Source organism: Apostichopus japonicus, chromosome 2 (assembly GCF_037975245.1).
Source record: "Apostichopus japonicus isolate 1M-3 chromosome 2, ASM3797524v1, whole genome shotgun sequence".
NCBI classification, from domain to species: domain Eukaryota; kingdom Metazoa; phylum Echinodermata; class Holothuroidea; order Aspidochirotida; family Stichopodidae; genus Apostichopus; species Apostichopus japonicus.
The window spans coordinates 31,334,161-31,352,202 of record NC_092562.1 but is presented as its reverse complement, the minus strand read 5'-3'; the positions used below and the strand labels follow the sequence as shown (position 1 = coordinate 31,352,202).

General features: G+C 36.9%; 1 protein-coding gene across 1 annotated transcript in view; it reads left to right on the top strand.

Moving 5' to 3' along the window:
* Positions 1 to 2,169: 2,169 nt before the first annotated feature.
* Positions 2,170 to 18,042, top strand: part of LOC139956286 (receptor-type tyrosine-protein phosphatase T-like) — a 58,906-nt gene continuing 43,033 nt past the window's right edge. Inside the window, exons 1-2 of the mRNA XM_071955191.1 lie at positions 2,170 to 2,621; positions 13,038 to 13,385. Coding sequence (XP_071811292.1) covers positions 2,504 to 2,621; positions 13,038 to 13,385 — 466 coding nt within the window. The 5' untranslated portion in view covers positions 2,170 to 2,503. The remainder of the gene's footprint in view (positions 2,622 to 13,037; positions 13,386 to 18,042) is intronic.

The window sequence follows — 18,042 nt, the reverse complement described above, 5'->3', positions numbered from 1 at the left end:
GGACGAAGCCTGTTGGCAAACTATCTAAGCGTAGCGCCACTATGTGTTGGCGCGAAGCGAACAAGAAAATTTTTGGCCGAAAATGCCTCCCAGATCGCTGGAAATGGCACTACCCAGGACCATTTGTTGGCGCGAAGCGTACAAGCAAATTTTGGCCAAAAATACCTCCCAGATCGCTGGTAATGACACTTCCCCGGCCTTGTATGTTGCATTTAAGCATTTTTTATTTTGAAATTACTAACGATATCATAAAAAAATATGCTCAAGGGGGAGGGGTGGGGGCAGACGCCCTCTTCCCGAAATGCGTCATGTTCCCCGACGACACGGTCGAGTTCGAGACCAGCCACAGTTGGTTTCATAGCAGGTTTCGTATACACACACACGCGTTATGATAGACCATATATAGTATATATGTACATATACATTATTGAGAGAGGACAAAATGGAAACGTCAAAAATGGAGTTGACGATGTTAGGGGTAGGGTGAGGCGCACGCCCCTTCCGAAATCCTTGATCAGTCACTGGCTACCCTGTGTATATAATAGGGATCAGCGCTGTAATGATGTCACTGTTTCTCCTTCTCTTCCAGGTGTCTTGGCGTTTTTCTTTTACTCCCTCCTTTTCTCCTTTTTCTCTCTTTTTCTTTTCCCTTCCTTCCTCTCCTCCTCCTCTTTTTCCCCCCTCTTTTTCCCCCCTCTTTTTTCTTCTCTTTTTTTTTCTTACCCGGGGGGCGCGCGCCCCCAACGCCCCCCCTGGATACGCGCCTGTATAGTTTGGCCTATAAGGCGAAGACCCCTCTCGATTGACGGAAACGTAGCCTACCTATAATACCAACGACTAAACACCTTCGACTGAAGATGTAGGCCCTATTGTCTTTGGGTATAGGCCTACGTACAATATACGCGTTTCCAAACTTGGGTTCAAAGTAGTTATGATAGTGCGTAATCCTTAGTCGGGGAACTTGATTAAGTCGCTTTGCATTCAGCGAGGGAAAAATTTGGACCACTACTACGTACCTGAGTGTACCCACCCCAGCCTATCAATTTTAACTTCAATTAAACCAGGTACGAATTAGCAATTAATTAACTTGCTTGCGTTTCAAGGGCTGCTTAATTATATAGACATATAGTTTATAGTCTAGTTATGCTCCAGGATCCTCCTTACATTTGATTTATTATTTTCTGACGGAGGAACAGCAAAACCCCATACACAAGAGACGGACCCCCAGGTCAGTATGCCGTCCTAACTTATTACATCCTCTATTTGCCTCTGGCGGTCATCATCATTTAACGTCAAATATATTTTTTTCTGGAGGCGAGATCCCGAGAACAAACAATCAATGAACTCAGGGTAGCAAATGTATCTTCTTTATAAAATCCTTCGTTCCCCTTTGGCCCTTCCACATTAAAGTTCATCCCCCAGCAACTTAATCAGTCGGGGAAATGTTAATTTTCTTTCAGTTTATTCACCATTTTCACTTTACAAACCTACTAGAAAGCAATAAATACAGGATTAAACAAAGAAAGGAAAGAATTACTTATGATTAAAAGCTAAGAAAAGGGAATACGTTAATCTACACTCTAACACTACGGTAACTTAATTTGTACTACCCCCCGTACCATTTCACAGAACGACGAACCATGAATCCACGTTTTCATAAATTTGATTTCTGACCATCTTCTAAAATCAATTTCAATGCGTTCTTGTATATCTCTTTTAATCAATTTGACCACCTCCTTTTCATCAATAATTCTCTTATCAAAAACCAGCCGACACCTTCTATTCCAAACTATCTTTTAAACAGTACTAAAAATTAAAACAAGTCTTTCCCATGTTAACCTATGTATTCCAGGGTTAGGAATACCACGTAAAAATACATCGCAAGTGAGTAACACATTCCTACCAACTACTCTTTTGAAAAATGTATCAACCCAGGATATAACTGTCGATATATGTGGACACTCCCAAAACATATGTCGATGTTATGTTAATTTGTTCCCCGTTCCATGCATCTTTGCAATACTGCCTATGCCATTGAGAGGAAGCACCCTACGTGGTAGGTATAATAGGAAGTAACTCATACTTGGTACAGTAGCGTTTACTGAAGAACCAATTAACTGGTTGTCGAAGCTGGTCGAGGAAGAAGGATGTGACCGAACGGTAAGGGTGGGCAGTGGTGCAGAGCTGTTAAAACTAACACCTATAGGCTTGAACAGGCTAATAAACAACCCAACCAGAAAAGCCAGCATATACTATGTGTTGGATATGCCAACTTGGAAAGATTGTCACTGCCAGTTTGCCATGTTCATCGATAGATAAGTTTCATCTTGCTGTTGGATTCCACTCCCGATTCTAAAGAAACTGTGGCTGACTTTAACAACTCAAGTCTTACTTAGTAAAAGCGCTAGGCTAACCGAACGTAACTTAATTAGGCTGAATTCAAATTCTCGAAGGTTGTAAGGACGAAGAAACTAGCTGCTAACTTGTCAGCGCATATCCATCGATGGTGATGATGGGAAAGCTACCAAATATTGGGGTAGATTTACCTTCCTTTGTTGCTGTTGTCATTGTATCTATAAATGTTCTTTGCAGTCCATGGCCGATTGTCAGATCAACAAATGGTAAGCTGAGTACACTTCTCCTCTGCATGTTACTTATTTCAATTTGCTTTTAACATTTTAACCTATAGCCTAGACCCATAAGCTGTATGAAAGGTTCAGCCTAGGCCACCCGAATTTAATGACGTCCATATAAAGCCAAAGGACACATTTTGTTACATACATTTTAATTTACTGTCTTGGATCGAGAATTGGCTTGGTAATAGGAAACAGAGGGTGGTAATTATTTTAAGGCTGTGTTTCTTCTTGGCAGGACGTACAGTATACTATTACTACTAGGCCCTAGTGGCAGTGGCGGCGGAACCGGGGGGGCTTGGGGGGGGCTCAGCCCCCCCAATGAAAAAGTTGAGGGGGCAAATGCATGATAAGCCCCCCCAATATTTACCAAGGCTCCGAAACGTGCATCTGCCCATTTTTCAATGCATACTTGTCGATCTGTCCGACGCACACGTATACTATATATAGGTGTTATAATTTTAGTAATTGCTGGGGGACCCTCGGCCCGTCCCCTGGCTATAGACTACATTGTCACCCCAACCGCGTCTTCACGCCCCGTGAAAAGTGGAAGCAGTGAGTGTGAGTACTGGTAAGCGTAACACAACTTCGTCTTAGGCCAATGACTTGCCTCATTTCAGCCAGTTCTCCAACATCCCCTTAGTGGCGGAGCGTCCATATATACAGTCAGGGGGCGGGTGCCCCCCCCCCCCCCTGACAGACTCAAATGGACTGCTGGCTCCCTTTTCAGCTTTTCACTACTTTTTACTTATTCGCAATTATTGACTATTTTATTGTGCTCTCATATACCTATTGACATTTGTCATATTCTGTTGGTGTAATTTTCCGACAAAATGGCGACGACACCTATTTATTCTCCGTTTATCTGCAAATTAGCAAGGCCCGGAAAGGGTCATTTCCTGCAATCTAGGGAGTATCTTTACTCAAAAAATTTCTGTACGCTCCGCGCCAACCTGTGGTGGCGCTCCGCTTAGATAGTGTCGAAAGCGCCCCTAGAGACCATTCTTGCCCCCCCTGACCAATACCCCTAGCCCCGCCACTGCCCTTACCACACTCAAAAACGTCTTTGCAAGTACACTACGAGTAATAGCTATACTCTCTTAAAACACCATCGAATATACAATTTACAATGTTTTTACAGACTTTTACGTGCAATCTGAGAAATTGCAGGCTTGAGACCCATATTTTAGGGCTAGGTATTCGCAGCATAAAACACTCAGGAAGGGCCGTTTCCGGCCATCTGGGGGTTTGAAAAAACCCAAAATTTTCTTGTACGCTCCGCGCCAACCGATGGTGGCGCTCCGCTTAGATAGTCTCCACACATTAGCCCCCCCAATAATTTTTCCGTTCCACCGCGCCTGCCTAGTGGAGTTCAACAAGGGTCTGTTTTGGGTCCCTTGTTTATTGTTTGTTGCCTATATATTGACGGAGATATTTTGTGTACAGCTAAGAAATTTGCTGATGACACCAAATTGTATTCTGAGGTATCTTACAAAAGCGATTCTGAGAAATTCCAACGGTTTGGAAAAGGTTTTTTCCTGGTCTCAGGGTTGACAAATACTTTTTAATATTGATAAATTTATGCAAGGTGATGCATATTGGTAGTAGTAACCAAAAGTATATAATCTTAATGGTGAGGAACTACAGGAGGTCCTTGTTAAAATAGATGTACCTACATTGACTCATCTATGTAACCTTCCAAACATTGTCTCCAAGTTGGTAAAAGAGGTAATAGGGTTTTATAGGTATGATCAAGAGGAACTTCATTTTTCTGAAAGCTAGTTGTTAGGCTTTATTAGAAGTTGGTTAGGCCTCATCTGGAGTAGGCTGTGCAGGCTGGAACCAATATTTTGCTAAGAATAAGGAAGTACTCGAAAAGGTTCAGATTAAGGCTTAGCTAGGATGATAAGTTCCTTAAAGGGTGTTCCATATTATAGGCGGTTACAACTATTGAATCTCACCACACTGGAGCTTAGGAGGTTACTTGATTCAAGTTTTCAAGATTATGGTTTTGACAATTTATCCTAAGTTACTGACTTTTTCATGTTTGCTAATAGTAGTTGTACCAGAGGTCATTGTCTTAAACTCCAGAAGATGCAAAGTAGGATTAATATTCGGCATATCGTTTTTTTTAATAGGGTGTGGAATGAGTGGGACGGTTTTCCTGAGAAAGTTGAATGTGAATGGCTTTAAGAATGCTTTGGACAAGCACTCTTTATGCATTGTAATTTGGTCTGAGTGTTTGAGTCTTCAGTTTTTTCTCTCTCCAATAGGGTCCTTGATGGGTATATTGAGTGTTCCTCCTGATCCTTTTTTTCCACTAAACAAAGCTATACATAGGTCAATGCATGTTTGTTTGTCACATTGTCACCATGATAATCTTGTAAATTAAGTAATTTTCATGAATAACTGGTGTCATTTCACAGGCACCTGAAATAGACACATGAAGAAGCATGGAGGGTTATTTGGCAATGTCTCAGACTAGATAGGCTGGTTCAGTAGATTTGGCACCATGCACTTGTAAAAATCAATCCTGTGAAATATATTTTGGGACAGAGTCCCTACATCTCCCTATAGGCTATATCAATTTTCCACCAGGAAGGCTGCTAGTGCATTAAGCTGTACATTAGAACTACACTGTGAGTTCGTAGTAACTAGTAAAGATACCATTTTGTAATCATAGTTCCTTCACTCTAAATTTAAGAATTTAAGAGTCCTAACCATATACATCTAGATGAGTTGCAATTGCAATTCAATTGCAATTGCAATATGGGGACTGACTACAGACTAACTTTTAAATTTTACTCCAGACCAAAATGCACACAAACTACAAACAGGCACTCACAATTTGATGTGCACAACCTGATTGGTCTAAATGAAAAATAACAACTGCATAAATTAAGATACAGACTCTCCAATTGGATAGATCAGATATAAGCCCATTAAGTGCGAGTGCGTATCCTTGAGGATATATAGGCGCTCACATGTGGCCTCGCACCCAAACAGACATTTATGTGATCTACTTCAATAACAATAATAAGTCAATTGTCATTGGATTTAGGTTACAGTAGCTTTATAACAGTTTTACATGCAAATTAGACATCTTACAGGACTTAGCTGATAACAGCTTTATGCAAATTACATCTAACAGTAGCTATAACAGCTTTATATTCAAATTAGACATCTTACAGACTTAGCTTATAACAGAATAACACTATAAAATTCACATGTATGGAAATTGATCACAGAAAGAAAATATAAATTATGTCAAATAAAAAATACATCTCACACTAGGAGTGAATTAGCTCAGTGGTTAACGCCGGTACCTTCCAATCATAATGTCCCCGGTTCGAGTCACTGCAAGATCAATGTATGTCGTCCAGTTACAGAGTTGTTGACAATTGACAATTCATAGTCATGACGTTAAATATGAATGTAAGAGACTGACTTAGGTCAGCTTGCGGCTTTGATAAGCCAATGAGGCTTCTTCGCGAGTTCCTGCTTGCAGGAGGATCTAAATACATACATACATACACTACTTTCCTCTCTGTTTTCTACGCGTGTTATGAGGGTGACAATTCTACAGTAGAATTTGTCTCTGCTTAACAATTGTGTCGCTGTATGATTCGTCAAGTGCTATGACCAAATGAATCAATTGAGAAACTGGACAATGGAATAAAGTTATCACATGTGACCTCCCAGCCATCGGTGACTTTGATGAACCTTTAAGCTGCTTTTGGAACATTGGTAGAATCTTCAGAGTTTTACAAATTTGTTTAAAGGTAACACAAGCCAACCATTATACTTGGTTTATATGACAGAGATTCCTCCAACAACTAGGAAATATCTTGTTCTGTCAGTTTTAAACTTGTGTACTCTAGCGGCTGCCATCTTGTAAATCTATGTCCGTAAACCATAGTGCCAAATGTTAGAATCTGAAAACCTCCAAGTACTATTTTTCTGAAAATTCTATTCATATTTTAGAAAGTGTGGACCATGAAACCAATGCCATCGTTAAAGGCCACATGGAGAGGTGCAATATTTTAGATTCAACATAAACTTGCCAAACCCGATCTCCATCTCAGAAAACAACAGGCATAATAAAACAAAGACAAATTGTAGGACTGAAGCACATGTGAGGATGTCATATATTAAGCTTTGTGTGTGACAATTAAAGGAAATTTAAATCTGTGATATCTTCCAAATGGATATATAAGACTTAAATTCTAAAAGTGTTTGGAAATGTATGAATGACAGTTTTCTTTATCACATAGATCAAGGATGATCGATGGTTGATATATTTATTGTGTGTCTTTTAATGATTTGCTCATTTTAAATTAGCATGATCGTGCTAATTTAAAGAGCAAGTGTCGACACTTGCTCTGTATAGACTAGTCCAATCTTTTGTACACATTGTATAGTCATATTATATTGTTTTGTAGTTATTCCACAGCTGTTTCCCTAATTTTAAATTGGAGAATCTTGGTCCAAATACATTATAACTGTTAGCTGCATGATCAGCATATGTGTGTATCTAGACTAATTGGGTTCTTCTGTGTTTAAGTAGAGGGCGTGCTGTCATATTAGTCGTAACAGAGACTCTGGGTCATCAGGTCTGCACATGTCTATTATGTGCTTATATCTCAATCTATGTGCTAGAACTTTGTGAATATGCACCCACTGCATGCAGAGGGTACACGTTGTCAGTCCGACACGTTTTCAGTTCGAAAATAAAATACACGTTTTTAGTCCGAAAAAACAAGTTTTCAGTCCGACACGTTTTCAGTCCGAAAATAAAATCCACGTTCTCAGTCCGAAAAAACGAGTTTTCAGTCCAACACGTTTTCAGTCCAAAAATAAAATACACGTTTTCAGTCCGAAAATAAAATACACGTTTTCAGTCCGAAAAAAACGAGTTTTCAGTCCGACACGTTCTCAGTCCGAAAATAAAATCCACGTTCTCATAAAATCCACGTTCTCAGTCGGAGCTTAAATATATACTGTTCATTATATACATTGGCCTATATATTATTAAATTATCATTTATATATATATATATATTTATATATGTTGTTTCGGATAGAATAAGCTGAGGAAAAAGTGAAGAAAGTGTTTTCCCTCAAGGCAGTATGCTGTTTGCTAATTAATTTTTATACTCATATCCAGGTCTCGCATAAACCCCATGGGAGTCCGTGCACGGAGGGGGGGGGCGGGGGTAACCATTCCCTACATGCGCATGTATACGTTACGTTCGATTTATATCTGTAAATCTGTAAATGTTTACCTGCATCTCATAAAATTTGATTCGCTGTTCTTTTTATGTAGGTAACATTGAAAACGATATAATTAACATAAATGTTCAGTGACGGGATACAATATTGAAAATAAATCTTTATTTGCACATAATAAATTATGTTCGTTACAAGTGTATGAGGATGCGATAACTTTTAATAATATTTTAATACCTACTTCTTTCTTTTTCTTTCTGGAATACACACGTCTAAGCGGAAATATTATATTCAAAACTGAAATAATTAGTCATATGATACAAACCATTTAGGCACTTTCAAAATTAATCATCAAAAAAGATGATATGTTTCTAAAAGATCTCTACATTTTCCTTCAAAATTTGCTTTGTATACAGTATATAGGCTATACTGAACCTTGCTCATTTTTATTAATAATAGGCATATATGCAAAGCAGTGATAAAGCCATATGACGATAAAAATTATCAATATGGAAACTTTATAAGAAAATTCTAAGAATAGATATATTTACATCAAAGTATATTTACAATGCTTGTGGTGATAATAATAATAATAAAAAAATTGTAATAATCTAAAGAGACAGCAGAAAACCTCCCCGTTTATACCGTATTATGTTGAGTTTATATATTGCCTGTTGAACACATGAGTTTGAAACCGATTATCTCTAAACACCATAAAAGACAATTAAAAGGAACAACAAAGGGCTTCTTATCGTCATGTGTTTCTTTAAACTGATCATTGTGTACAAATTATCAATCTTGATAGAAGCAACCACGGCTTCAAAATTCTACATTATTAAAAAAAAAAAAAGTCGCTCGCTTCAAGATTATTACTACCTCATAAAAAAATCATAACCCGAGTTTATTTTGTGCGATTACTGATTTTTAATTGTTCCTCTTTTAAACATATAAGACGAAATGAACCATAATCCTCGGCTCCTCAGTCGAAGAGTCTTGTCAAGTCAAACTTAACGTTACATTAATAAATTAATCAATTATTGCTTGCCAGTGTTTAACGACAAGGCTTTCTTATAGCCTTTTCTGAATTGCATACAAGATGACGGTTGTATTATTGCTTATACGTATTGTAGAAGATGTAGAAAAAAAGTATCGTATATGAACAAGATTATCGAGTTCGAGGGCGAGGGGGATATAAGAGGGTGAGAAGGGGGTGAGGGGTGTAAGAGGGGAGAAGGGGGTGAGGGGTTGCACGAGGCCGAGAAGGGGTGAGGGAGTGTCCAAAGTTACATCAGTTAAATGTTTGCTTTATAATCATTGCATTTAGAGGTCTTTATGATCACATTTTCAAACGTTCACGCCCCACCCTCCACTGTATAATAATAATATCCCTGCTCCTAGTATCCCTTCTCCTAGTAGAATGTGTCCAATTGTAAAAAAATTTACCTAGTTTGACGTCAGGTCTACGAGTCTATGTGTGAGTCTGAAGGTTCAGTTTATGGATGGGGGGGGGGGGGTGACTTCCAAGGGCAGAAGTACACTTAACTTTGGTATGAAGGGGAAAACCACAAAATCACCTAAAACTGCCCCAACAAAGTGGACCTTCTGTGCATTTTGTACTACATATTCAAGTATTTGAATGTTGTTTTATTAAATTGCAAAAATTGCAACAAAAAAAAAAAAAAAATTATATATATATATATATATATATATATATACACACACACATATATATATATATATATATATATATATAAATATATATATATATATATATACATATATATATATGACTCATAATTGACAAATAAGGAGTAAAGTTTTAGATAATATATTGAGACCTTCGTCAGCAATACTTGGCAGTCGAATGAAAAGTACAAAATGTAACACAATGAAAGTATGACGCTAGGTAAGTGTAAAATGCATTGATGGAATTAGAACCAAATAAACCATGACTATACAGGAAGCGGATTAAGGAGCAAAGAACGGATTACATATGTTTGTAACTGATAGTTGTTAAGGGGTCCCAAGTCTTTGTTGAGGCCGGTGATGTGAGATATAATACGAAAGATTCAATCGATTTCTCTACTATCAGTTCGGGCTTTCACCGTTTATTGGTGGTATTATGGCATTAAAACTGCATGATTTCATTCTCCAACTGAAAACGTGTATCTCATTTTCGGACTGAAAACGTGTATTTCATTTTCGGACTGAAAACGTGTATTTCATTTTCGGACTGAAAACGTGTATTTTATTTTCGGACTGAAAACTTGTCGGACTGAAAACTTGTCGGACTGAGGGGTGTACCCCCATGCAGATACCATTGTAGGCTAGAAAGGGTGCAGGAAATATAATAATAATAATAATAAGACTTATATTGCACACACACCACTCAAAGAATGTTCATGGCGCAAATGACAATGAGAAATGATACAAATAATACACAATAATACAAAACAATGACAGAAGAAAAACTTAATGGTATAAGATCATATAAAAGCTTTTGTCATTAAGTGGGATTTTATGCTCTTCTTAAAGTTAGAGAGAGTAGATGTTTTTCTGATTTTTAAGGGAAGTTGGTTCCATAAGCGAGGGGCAGAAACAATAAATGACCTATCCCCCCAAGAATGTTTGGGCTTAATTTCAGATAATAAAAATTAGATTACGAGAGGGGACATAAATATGTAATAAGTCAGAAATATACATTGGACCATGTCCTTTAAGTGATTTATAAACAATAAGGAGAATTTTATACATAATACGATATTTTACAGGTAGCCAGTGCAGGTTTTTTAAGACAAGGTGGATATGACAATGCTTATGAGAATGAGTTACAATACGTGCAGCTGAGTTTTGGGTTAATTGGAGTCTATGAATCTGTTCATGTGGAAGACCGAGGAGTAAGGAATTGCCCATATCCAACCTTGAAGTGATAAAAGAATGTACAATTTGTTCAGTTGCCTTATCATTTAAATAGTTTCGTAATTTGTAGATGCCTCTGAGATGAAATGCAGCAGAACTTGTTATTTTGGAAATGTGGCGTTTCATAGACATATTGGAATCGAAAATTACACCAAGATTACGCGCATGAGTGAAAGGGCGAACCTGAACATTACCAATTGATATGAATGGAATATTAATTTTAGCAAGCTGATGACTAGAACCAAAAAGCAAAAACTCAGTTTTTTCTTCATTAAGCTTCAAAAAATTACGTCTCATCCACAAACGGATATCATTAATGCAACCCTCAAGGCATCTGATGGCTTTAACACTCTCATCTTGAGAAGGACTGAAATCAATGTAAATCTGGGTATCGTCTGCATAAACGTGATATGAAATATTGTGCTTCACCAAAATTCTAAGAATTGGAAGTGTATAAATAGGGAACCACTGAGGTCCAAGGACTGAACCCTGTGGAACTGAATAATCCATGTATACAGGATTGGATAATTCATCCCCAATACAAACATATTGAGGTCGTCTGTTTAAGTAAGAGTTGCACCACTCCAGAGCAACAGCATCAATACCCACGAAACTATTCAAACGCAAAAGCAGAATTTCATGGTCCACAGTGTCGAATGCGGCACTCAAGTCTAAAAGGACCATAGCCACTATTCTACCATTATCCATTTCAGAAAGTATATCACTGCTTACTCGAAGTAGAGCAGTCTCAATACCATGGTTAGCCCTATAAGCAGATTGAAATGGATCATAGACATCATTGGTATTCATATGATCAGTAATGTGACTAGAAATAATGCGTTCAATAGTTTTCCCCAAGAATTTTAGGTTTGCCACTGGTCTGTAATTCTTAAAACTTCTTTATCTAAGCCATCTTTCTTAAGAAGTAGCCGAATATGTGCAACCTTAAGGCTATCAGGAAAAACACCTCGTTGAATGGATTTGTTAATGATAATAGATATATATGGCACAATCACAGTTATACATTTCTTAAGCAAGTATGTAGGTAATGGGTCAAGTTCACATGACTTTGAAGGTGAATTCATAATAACATTATTAACTTCTTGAGTATTTGTAAGACGAAATAAAGATAATTTTGAAATGAGTTTTTCTTCTTTCTGAAATTCAGAAGAATCTTCCAGAGAGTCAGTAATAAATGATTTACGTATAGTTTCAATTTTCTGAAGAAGAAAGTCTGAAAAGTTATTTGCAAGAGCATTGTTTGAGACAGATGTTGGAAGAACAGTGTTTCTTGATCTATGTAGAAGACTGTTTACTATTTTAAATAGTTTCTTTTGATCACCTGTGCACAAATCTACTTGAGCAGAGAAGTATTCTATCTTGGCATGTCGGATCAAGTTGTTGACAATATTCCGTTGCTTGCAATACTCTTGGTGGTCAACCTCGAGCCGTGAATTCATCCATTTTCTTAAAATAATAATATAATAATAATATGAGTTGAAACAATTGCTAAAGACATCTCACCCATATTGTGTGTGCCACTTAGATTCTTATTTCAGGATTAAACTACTGTAAGTACTATAGCATACATGTGCATCATTTTGTAAAGCTTCTCTTGACTTTACGTTTCAACAGAAAATACATATAAGTACAATTGACAAAGTTTTCACAAACAGTTTTTTTATTTGAAACTTGATGGATTTTAATTATCCCATTATAAGTATCATAAATTTGAATTTATACAAAACATGGATTGATACTTTCTGCTACGCTTAATTGTAAATTTGGTGAAACACACTGCCCGAGTCACTCAACACGCGTACGCCCGGGTCTGCAGACGTAGTACGATGCTGGAGCTGATTTGGTTAATACCTTGATAAGACGAGACTGGTTGGATGCGTGAAAGAACTTTTGTCAAATTGTCAGATATCTCAAAGCAGTACACCATGAGTGGAAGAGATTCGTAGGAAAATAATTGTGGGAACTATGTGCAGTACGTGTACAGCCCAGTTTGGGCACTTTAAGGGTCCCCATACACAGAAACCTATTTAGACTTGTGTATTACATGTTACGGTCCCTGTACAGTATGTGCCTCTACTCATAAATTGGTAGATACGTTTGCTTTCTGTGCTGTAAGGTGAAGGCCCTGGAATCCCAACCCGCACTTATTTTAAGACCCTGTTACCTGTGCAATACTGCTAGCTTTGGCTGCTATCATAATGATTGATGCTATCCTCTGTGGGTTCTTTCATTACAGCTCAAACAGATCTTGACTTTGTCGTTGTTTTGAGAAGCCCAGTAGCGACCTCATCAGCACCGACTGTGTTAAGTGTATACCAAGGCGCCAGAGATTTCAATCTCCGTACTGTAAGCTTTGATAAGGCAGTATTGGTTGGATCGCCGAATGATCCATTCACTCAAAGATATCAATTTAGAAATAATAATCCTAGAGTACCCAATGGTGCCATACGAGGTAGTGACCCAGCAACTCTTACTTTACCTGCTACCATGACAACAGGAGCCAGGACCGGAGTATATACTGTCACTGTGAGCGAGGGAGCTGGTCAGGAACTAGGAGTGAAGGTCTTGGTCACCAATGAAGATGGTAAGAGTATAAATTGTTGACTTTTTACCAAAATTGAGCTTGTTGTTTTGTGTATGTTCAGATTAAAGGGTATGGTGCTGCAGGGGCAAGCCAACATCAGGGAGCTGACGATTAATATGCTTTGCACTAGCTGCTACTTTTCTCTGTTGCCATGCCATTGTTTTATATTTTATACATAGTATCCTCCGATGCACTGTATGATTTGCCTAAGCTGGGCACAGAGTGTGATATAGTTGATTTCTACAAATGCAGTTGTTAACACTTAGGTTCTGCTAATCTTTTCACAAATCAAACACTTTCTCCGAAAATCAGATTACAAGTATCCATCTATAGGTTTAATTGTGCATAGCAGCAAGGTGCAAGAAGTATTAATAATGAAATAATGAAAGCTGTTCAGTATAGGGCTACTGTACAATGCCCATACACACTATGCTGACCAAATATTACTGTTTGCAGTACTGGATAACCAAGTAATTAAAGGATTGGTTCAGGTGTTTGACATGTCTATTTTGTATGAAAGAGCACAAAAAGACAAAATGAACAGTGAAGAAACTACCATGATAGCATGCTCTGTAAGGGAGATATGACACTTTGAAGATATCAAAATTTCTTTGAAAACGACTGGTGTAGAAAGACTTACTGTGAGGGTGTGACGTCACATCCTCACTTCCTTAACATTTGTGAATATATTTCTTTAAAAATTATTTACATTTTTTAACACATTTGAAAATAATATAATCAAAAATTCTTCAGATGTTTAATCTCAAATACTTCCTTTGACAAATATGAGATCTCCTGACATATCTTTTGGTTGAAAGTCATGAAATCTCACAAAATATTTAGAGAAAAAAACAAAGACTTTTCAGGAATGTGAGGATGTGACATCACAGCTAGTCAGATTTCAGCAGTTTCTATACAATCTGATAAAACTTTACACTTGAATATCTCTTTAACCGAAAAAGATATTTGAACAGTTTTTTCACCATTGTGTTTTTTTTATTGTCCTCTTTCATATGACATAAACATGTATGACAACTGAACCAATCCTTGAAAGATTGTGTAGTTGGTTTGATTCTAAACATCATAGTTAGATAATACTAACTTTTGATCTGTAGGAGTTACACAAGGTAAAGGACCTGACGTGTTTACAATATTTAACAGAATCGCAATCCATTTAGGAAATTGCTTTTCACAAAATAACATAACACACCCAGACACTTTAAGCTTCCTTTGATGGTTTATTCAAGAAAAGGATTATTAAAGAAGAAGACAAAATTGTTTTCTATGTAACTGTCATAATTTCCACCCCCTCTCCAAAAAATTCAAAATAAGATTCCCCCTTTCCACCCCCTTCTGAAATCATAGTGCCATCACAGCTACAGGTAGGAGAACAATACTTTTTTTTGTTAGCATTAACATTCTTTAAATTATACAAGTTTGTAACTATGATCAGAATAAATTTAGCACAGAACTTAAAATTTACTGAGTTAATGTTAGTATCACATAGAATGTGGACTTAAAAAAATACATTATAATATCATACTGATCTTTAAGTAGAAAACTTAGCTTGATGACAAGAAAACATTTGATAACAATGTGAAAATGATGAGTTTTAAGATGATGCTTGAACTGATCAAATGACTTAAGAGACCTAATATCTAATGAAAGTGAGTTCCACAAACCGGGGGGGGGGGGAGTATGGGGGGGGTGGAGTAGGGGTGATGGGGACAGCATGATGATAGTAGTGATTCCCGATTATTTTCATTCAAAACCTTAAGCTGGTTAAGATATCATGACCTAGATGGCCTCGAGCTATTTTTAGTTTTTCAATGATATCACTTATAAGTAACTTTAGGTATTAAATTTAAGAGCACAGAATGCCAAGATGAGGAATTTATAACCTATGCAGAGATTTAAATAGGTAACTAATGCAGCTCTCTCAGTATTGGAGTAACGGCAGCATGATCGTTCTGTGAACAATTCAAGCAGCCATGTTCTGGATATTTTGCAGTCTAGATAATTGCACCTGCAGCTAGTAAAGAATGCGGGTAATCAAGCCCACAAGTGCTGGGAATTAAATTACTGCAGGAATAAGTTTTTTGGTTGCAGACTTATGAAGATATATTGTGACATCAAACAAGTTTGGATTTAAGTGTTGGACTTCTTTTCTACAGATGATTAGACGAGGTCTGGATTTAACTATTATCGTTCACAGAGCTCATATTGGCCTTTCCTTCGAGATCTATTGATTTCTGGAAAGAATCAGAGGAAGGCTTGTATGTACTTCCTCAAAGACTGGGCTCTTATTTAACTGTTACAATTAGTCATACAGGCAAAGCACACAGTTGTGTACATACATAACGTTTTCTTGACAGTGTGGGTGTTAGTATTTGCTTTGTGACAAAGGCAGGATTTTCAGTTTGCATGGTTCACAGCATAACCATTCTTTAGTCCCATTACTTGCATTTTCACTTGAGTAATTATTATAATAATAATAATAGCATCTACGTATCACTGGCAGACAGTTATTGTTCATATATACCGTGTAACTGGGTCAAGTTAATAGACTTCCTTCATGTTGCCGTAATAACTGTAAATTATATAGCTTCATAGCAAATATGTACATTCTTCCTTCTCCCCTTACAGTACTCTAGCTGTTATTCTTTTAGATATGAAAAAGCCAAAAATGTAGTACTTTGCTGTGGTGCAGTAGGCAGATATTTTCCCCTAATATTTTCTGTAAAGTTTTGCCATTATACTAGCAGACCTAGGATCATGTGAATTTTCCTTCATTTTAGGAAGATGGGCCACATATATGTGCTGCTGTGTGATATACATATATATATATATATATATATGTATATATATATGGGCCTTTACACAGTAAACCAACATGAAAATCAACACAGTTTTCAGTATTGAAATTGGTATTTTCGTTGTTCTATTAGGATGAGTGTTACTTATTTGAAGCAGAGAGATAGCATACAAAGTTTCAACATCCTACTTGAATTTTGAAATTTTGGTCCATTGGAATCCTATGGGAAAAATAACGGGCGCACATTGACATACACCAGAAATATAAAACGGTTGTAACACATTGACATACATCACATGGCAGGCAATTTTTCATAAAGTTTAAAACATATAGTCTTGGACATTTTCCTATGATGACATATAGTCATACCTGCCACACAACCAAACGAGAGCAATAGGTGATGAATATCAGGCTTAGTAGCGCATGAAATAGGTAACAGTCGAACAGTATGTCAAAAATGTTCGACCGTTATAAATTTACCACAAAAAATTGCGAAACTCAAAAAGTATACAGTGCATGTAGTCCCTTTTGTGTATACAGATTCCTACCATGAAATAGTTAATAAAAACCATGGAAACTTCATTTGATGATGCACATGGAGGTATAGTGGTACGTTTGAAAAAGATTGACATACACATTAATCACATTTTTGTATGTCAAACTTCTTAAACTTTGCCACCTGCATGTGCCCCATGTGCACCAAAAAATGATGTTTTCAGTGTTTATATAAACCACTACTGGCTAAGATTCTGAGTGCAGTAACATGGATCATATATATACATTTGAAATCTTTTGAGTTATGCCATTTTTTAACGTAAATTTATAACGGTCGAACATTTTTGACATGTTCGCCCGTTATCTATTTCATCCTGTACTGAGCTTGATATATACTGTACATCATATATTACTCTAATTTGGTTGTGAGTTAGACATGACTGTATGCCATCATAGGAAAAGGTCAAAGACTAAGTATGTTTCAAACTTTATGAAAAATTGCCAGCTATGCATGTGATGTATGTCAATGTTTTGCAACCGCTGTATTTTCTTGCCGTATGTCAATGTTCAACCGTTATTTTCCTATAGGATTCTAATGGGCCATTTTTTCAAAATACAAGTAGGAAGTTGAAACTTTTTACTCTAGCTCTTTGCTTCAAATGAGTAATATTGAACATTACAGAACATTGGAAATATCAATTTTAGGGGTGGAAAACCTCTATGTGATCATATCGTGTTGGTTTACTGTGTATTTGCCCATATATATATATATATATATATATATACTGTATATATATATATTTATATATATATCTATATAGAGGCTGATAACATAAAAGTGTGTGGTTTTATACTAGTCATCTGGCATGTACATGCCAGAACTGTATCATGTTTCTATATATCACAGGATATTTGAGCTCTGCAAGTGACTTTCCACACTCGTTTCCTTTGCTAGTCTTCGCTACTTGATTACGTAACACACAGGCTAACGTTTCAGACTAATAACTTTGAAAGGTGAAGAACTTGGCAGTGGCGAAAAATGAACGGCAGACTCGGCAGTCTTACTAAAGTGCGGATTTTCAAATGTAGACGCATGACTTAATTGCACAATTTACATGAATAGATCTGAGCAAGCATCGATTAATTATTCTCTGAGGTGTCAGCAGTATAGCAGTGTATCAAATGATACATATATCGTTTTACATTGTACTAGCCATCTCTCTATTAACGTTCACAGAGCTTATGTTTGGCCTTCCTTTGTGGTCTATTGACTTCTAGCTGGAAACAATCAGTGGAAGACTTTTGAATTATAATCCACACTGCAGTACTAATATATTTATTACTGGA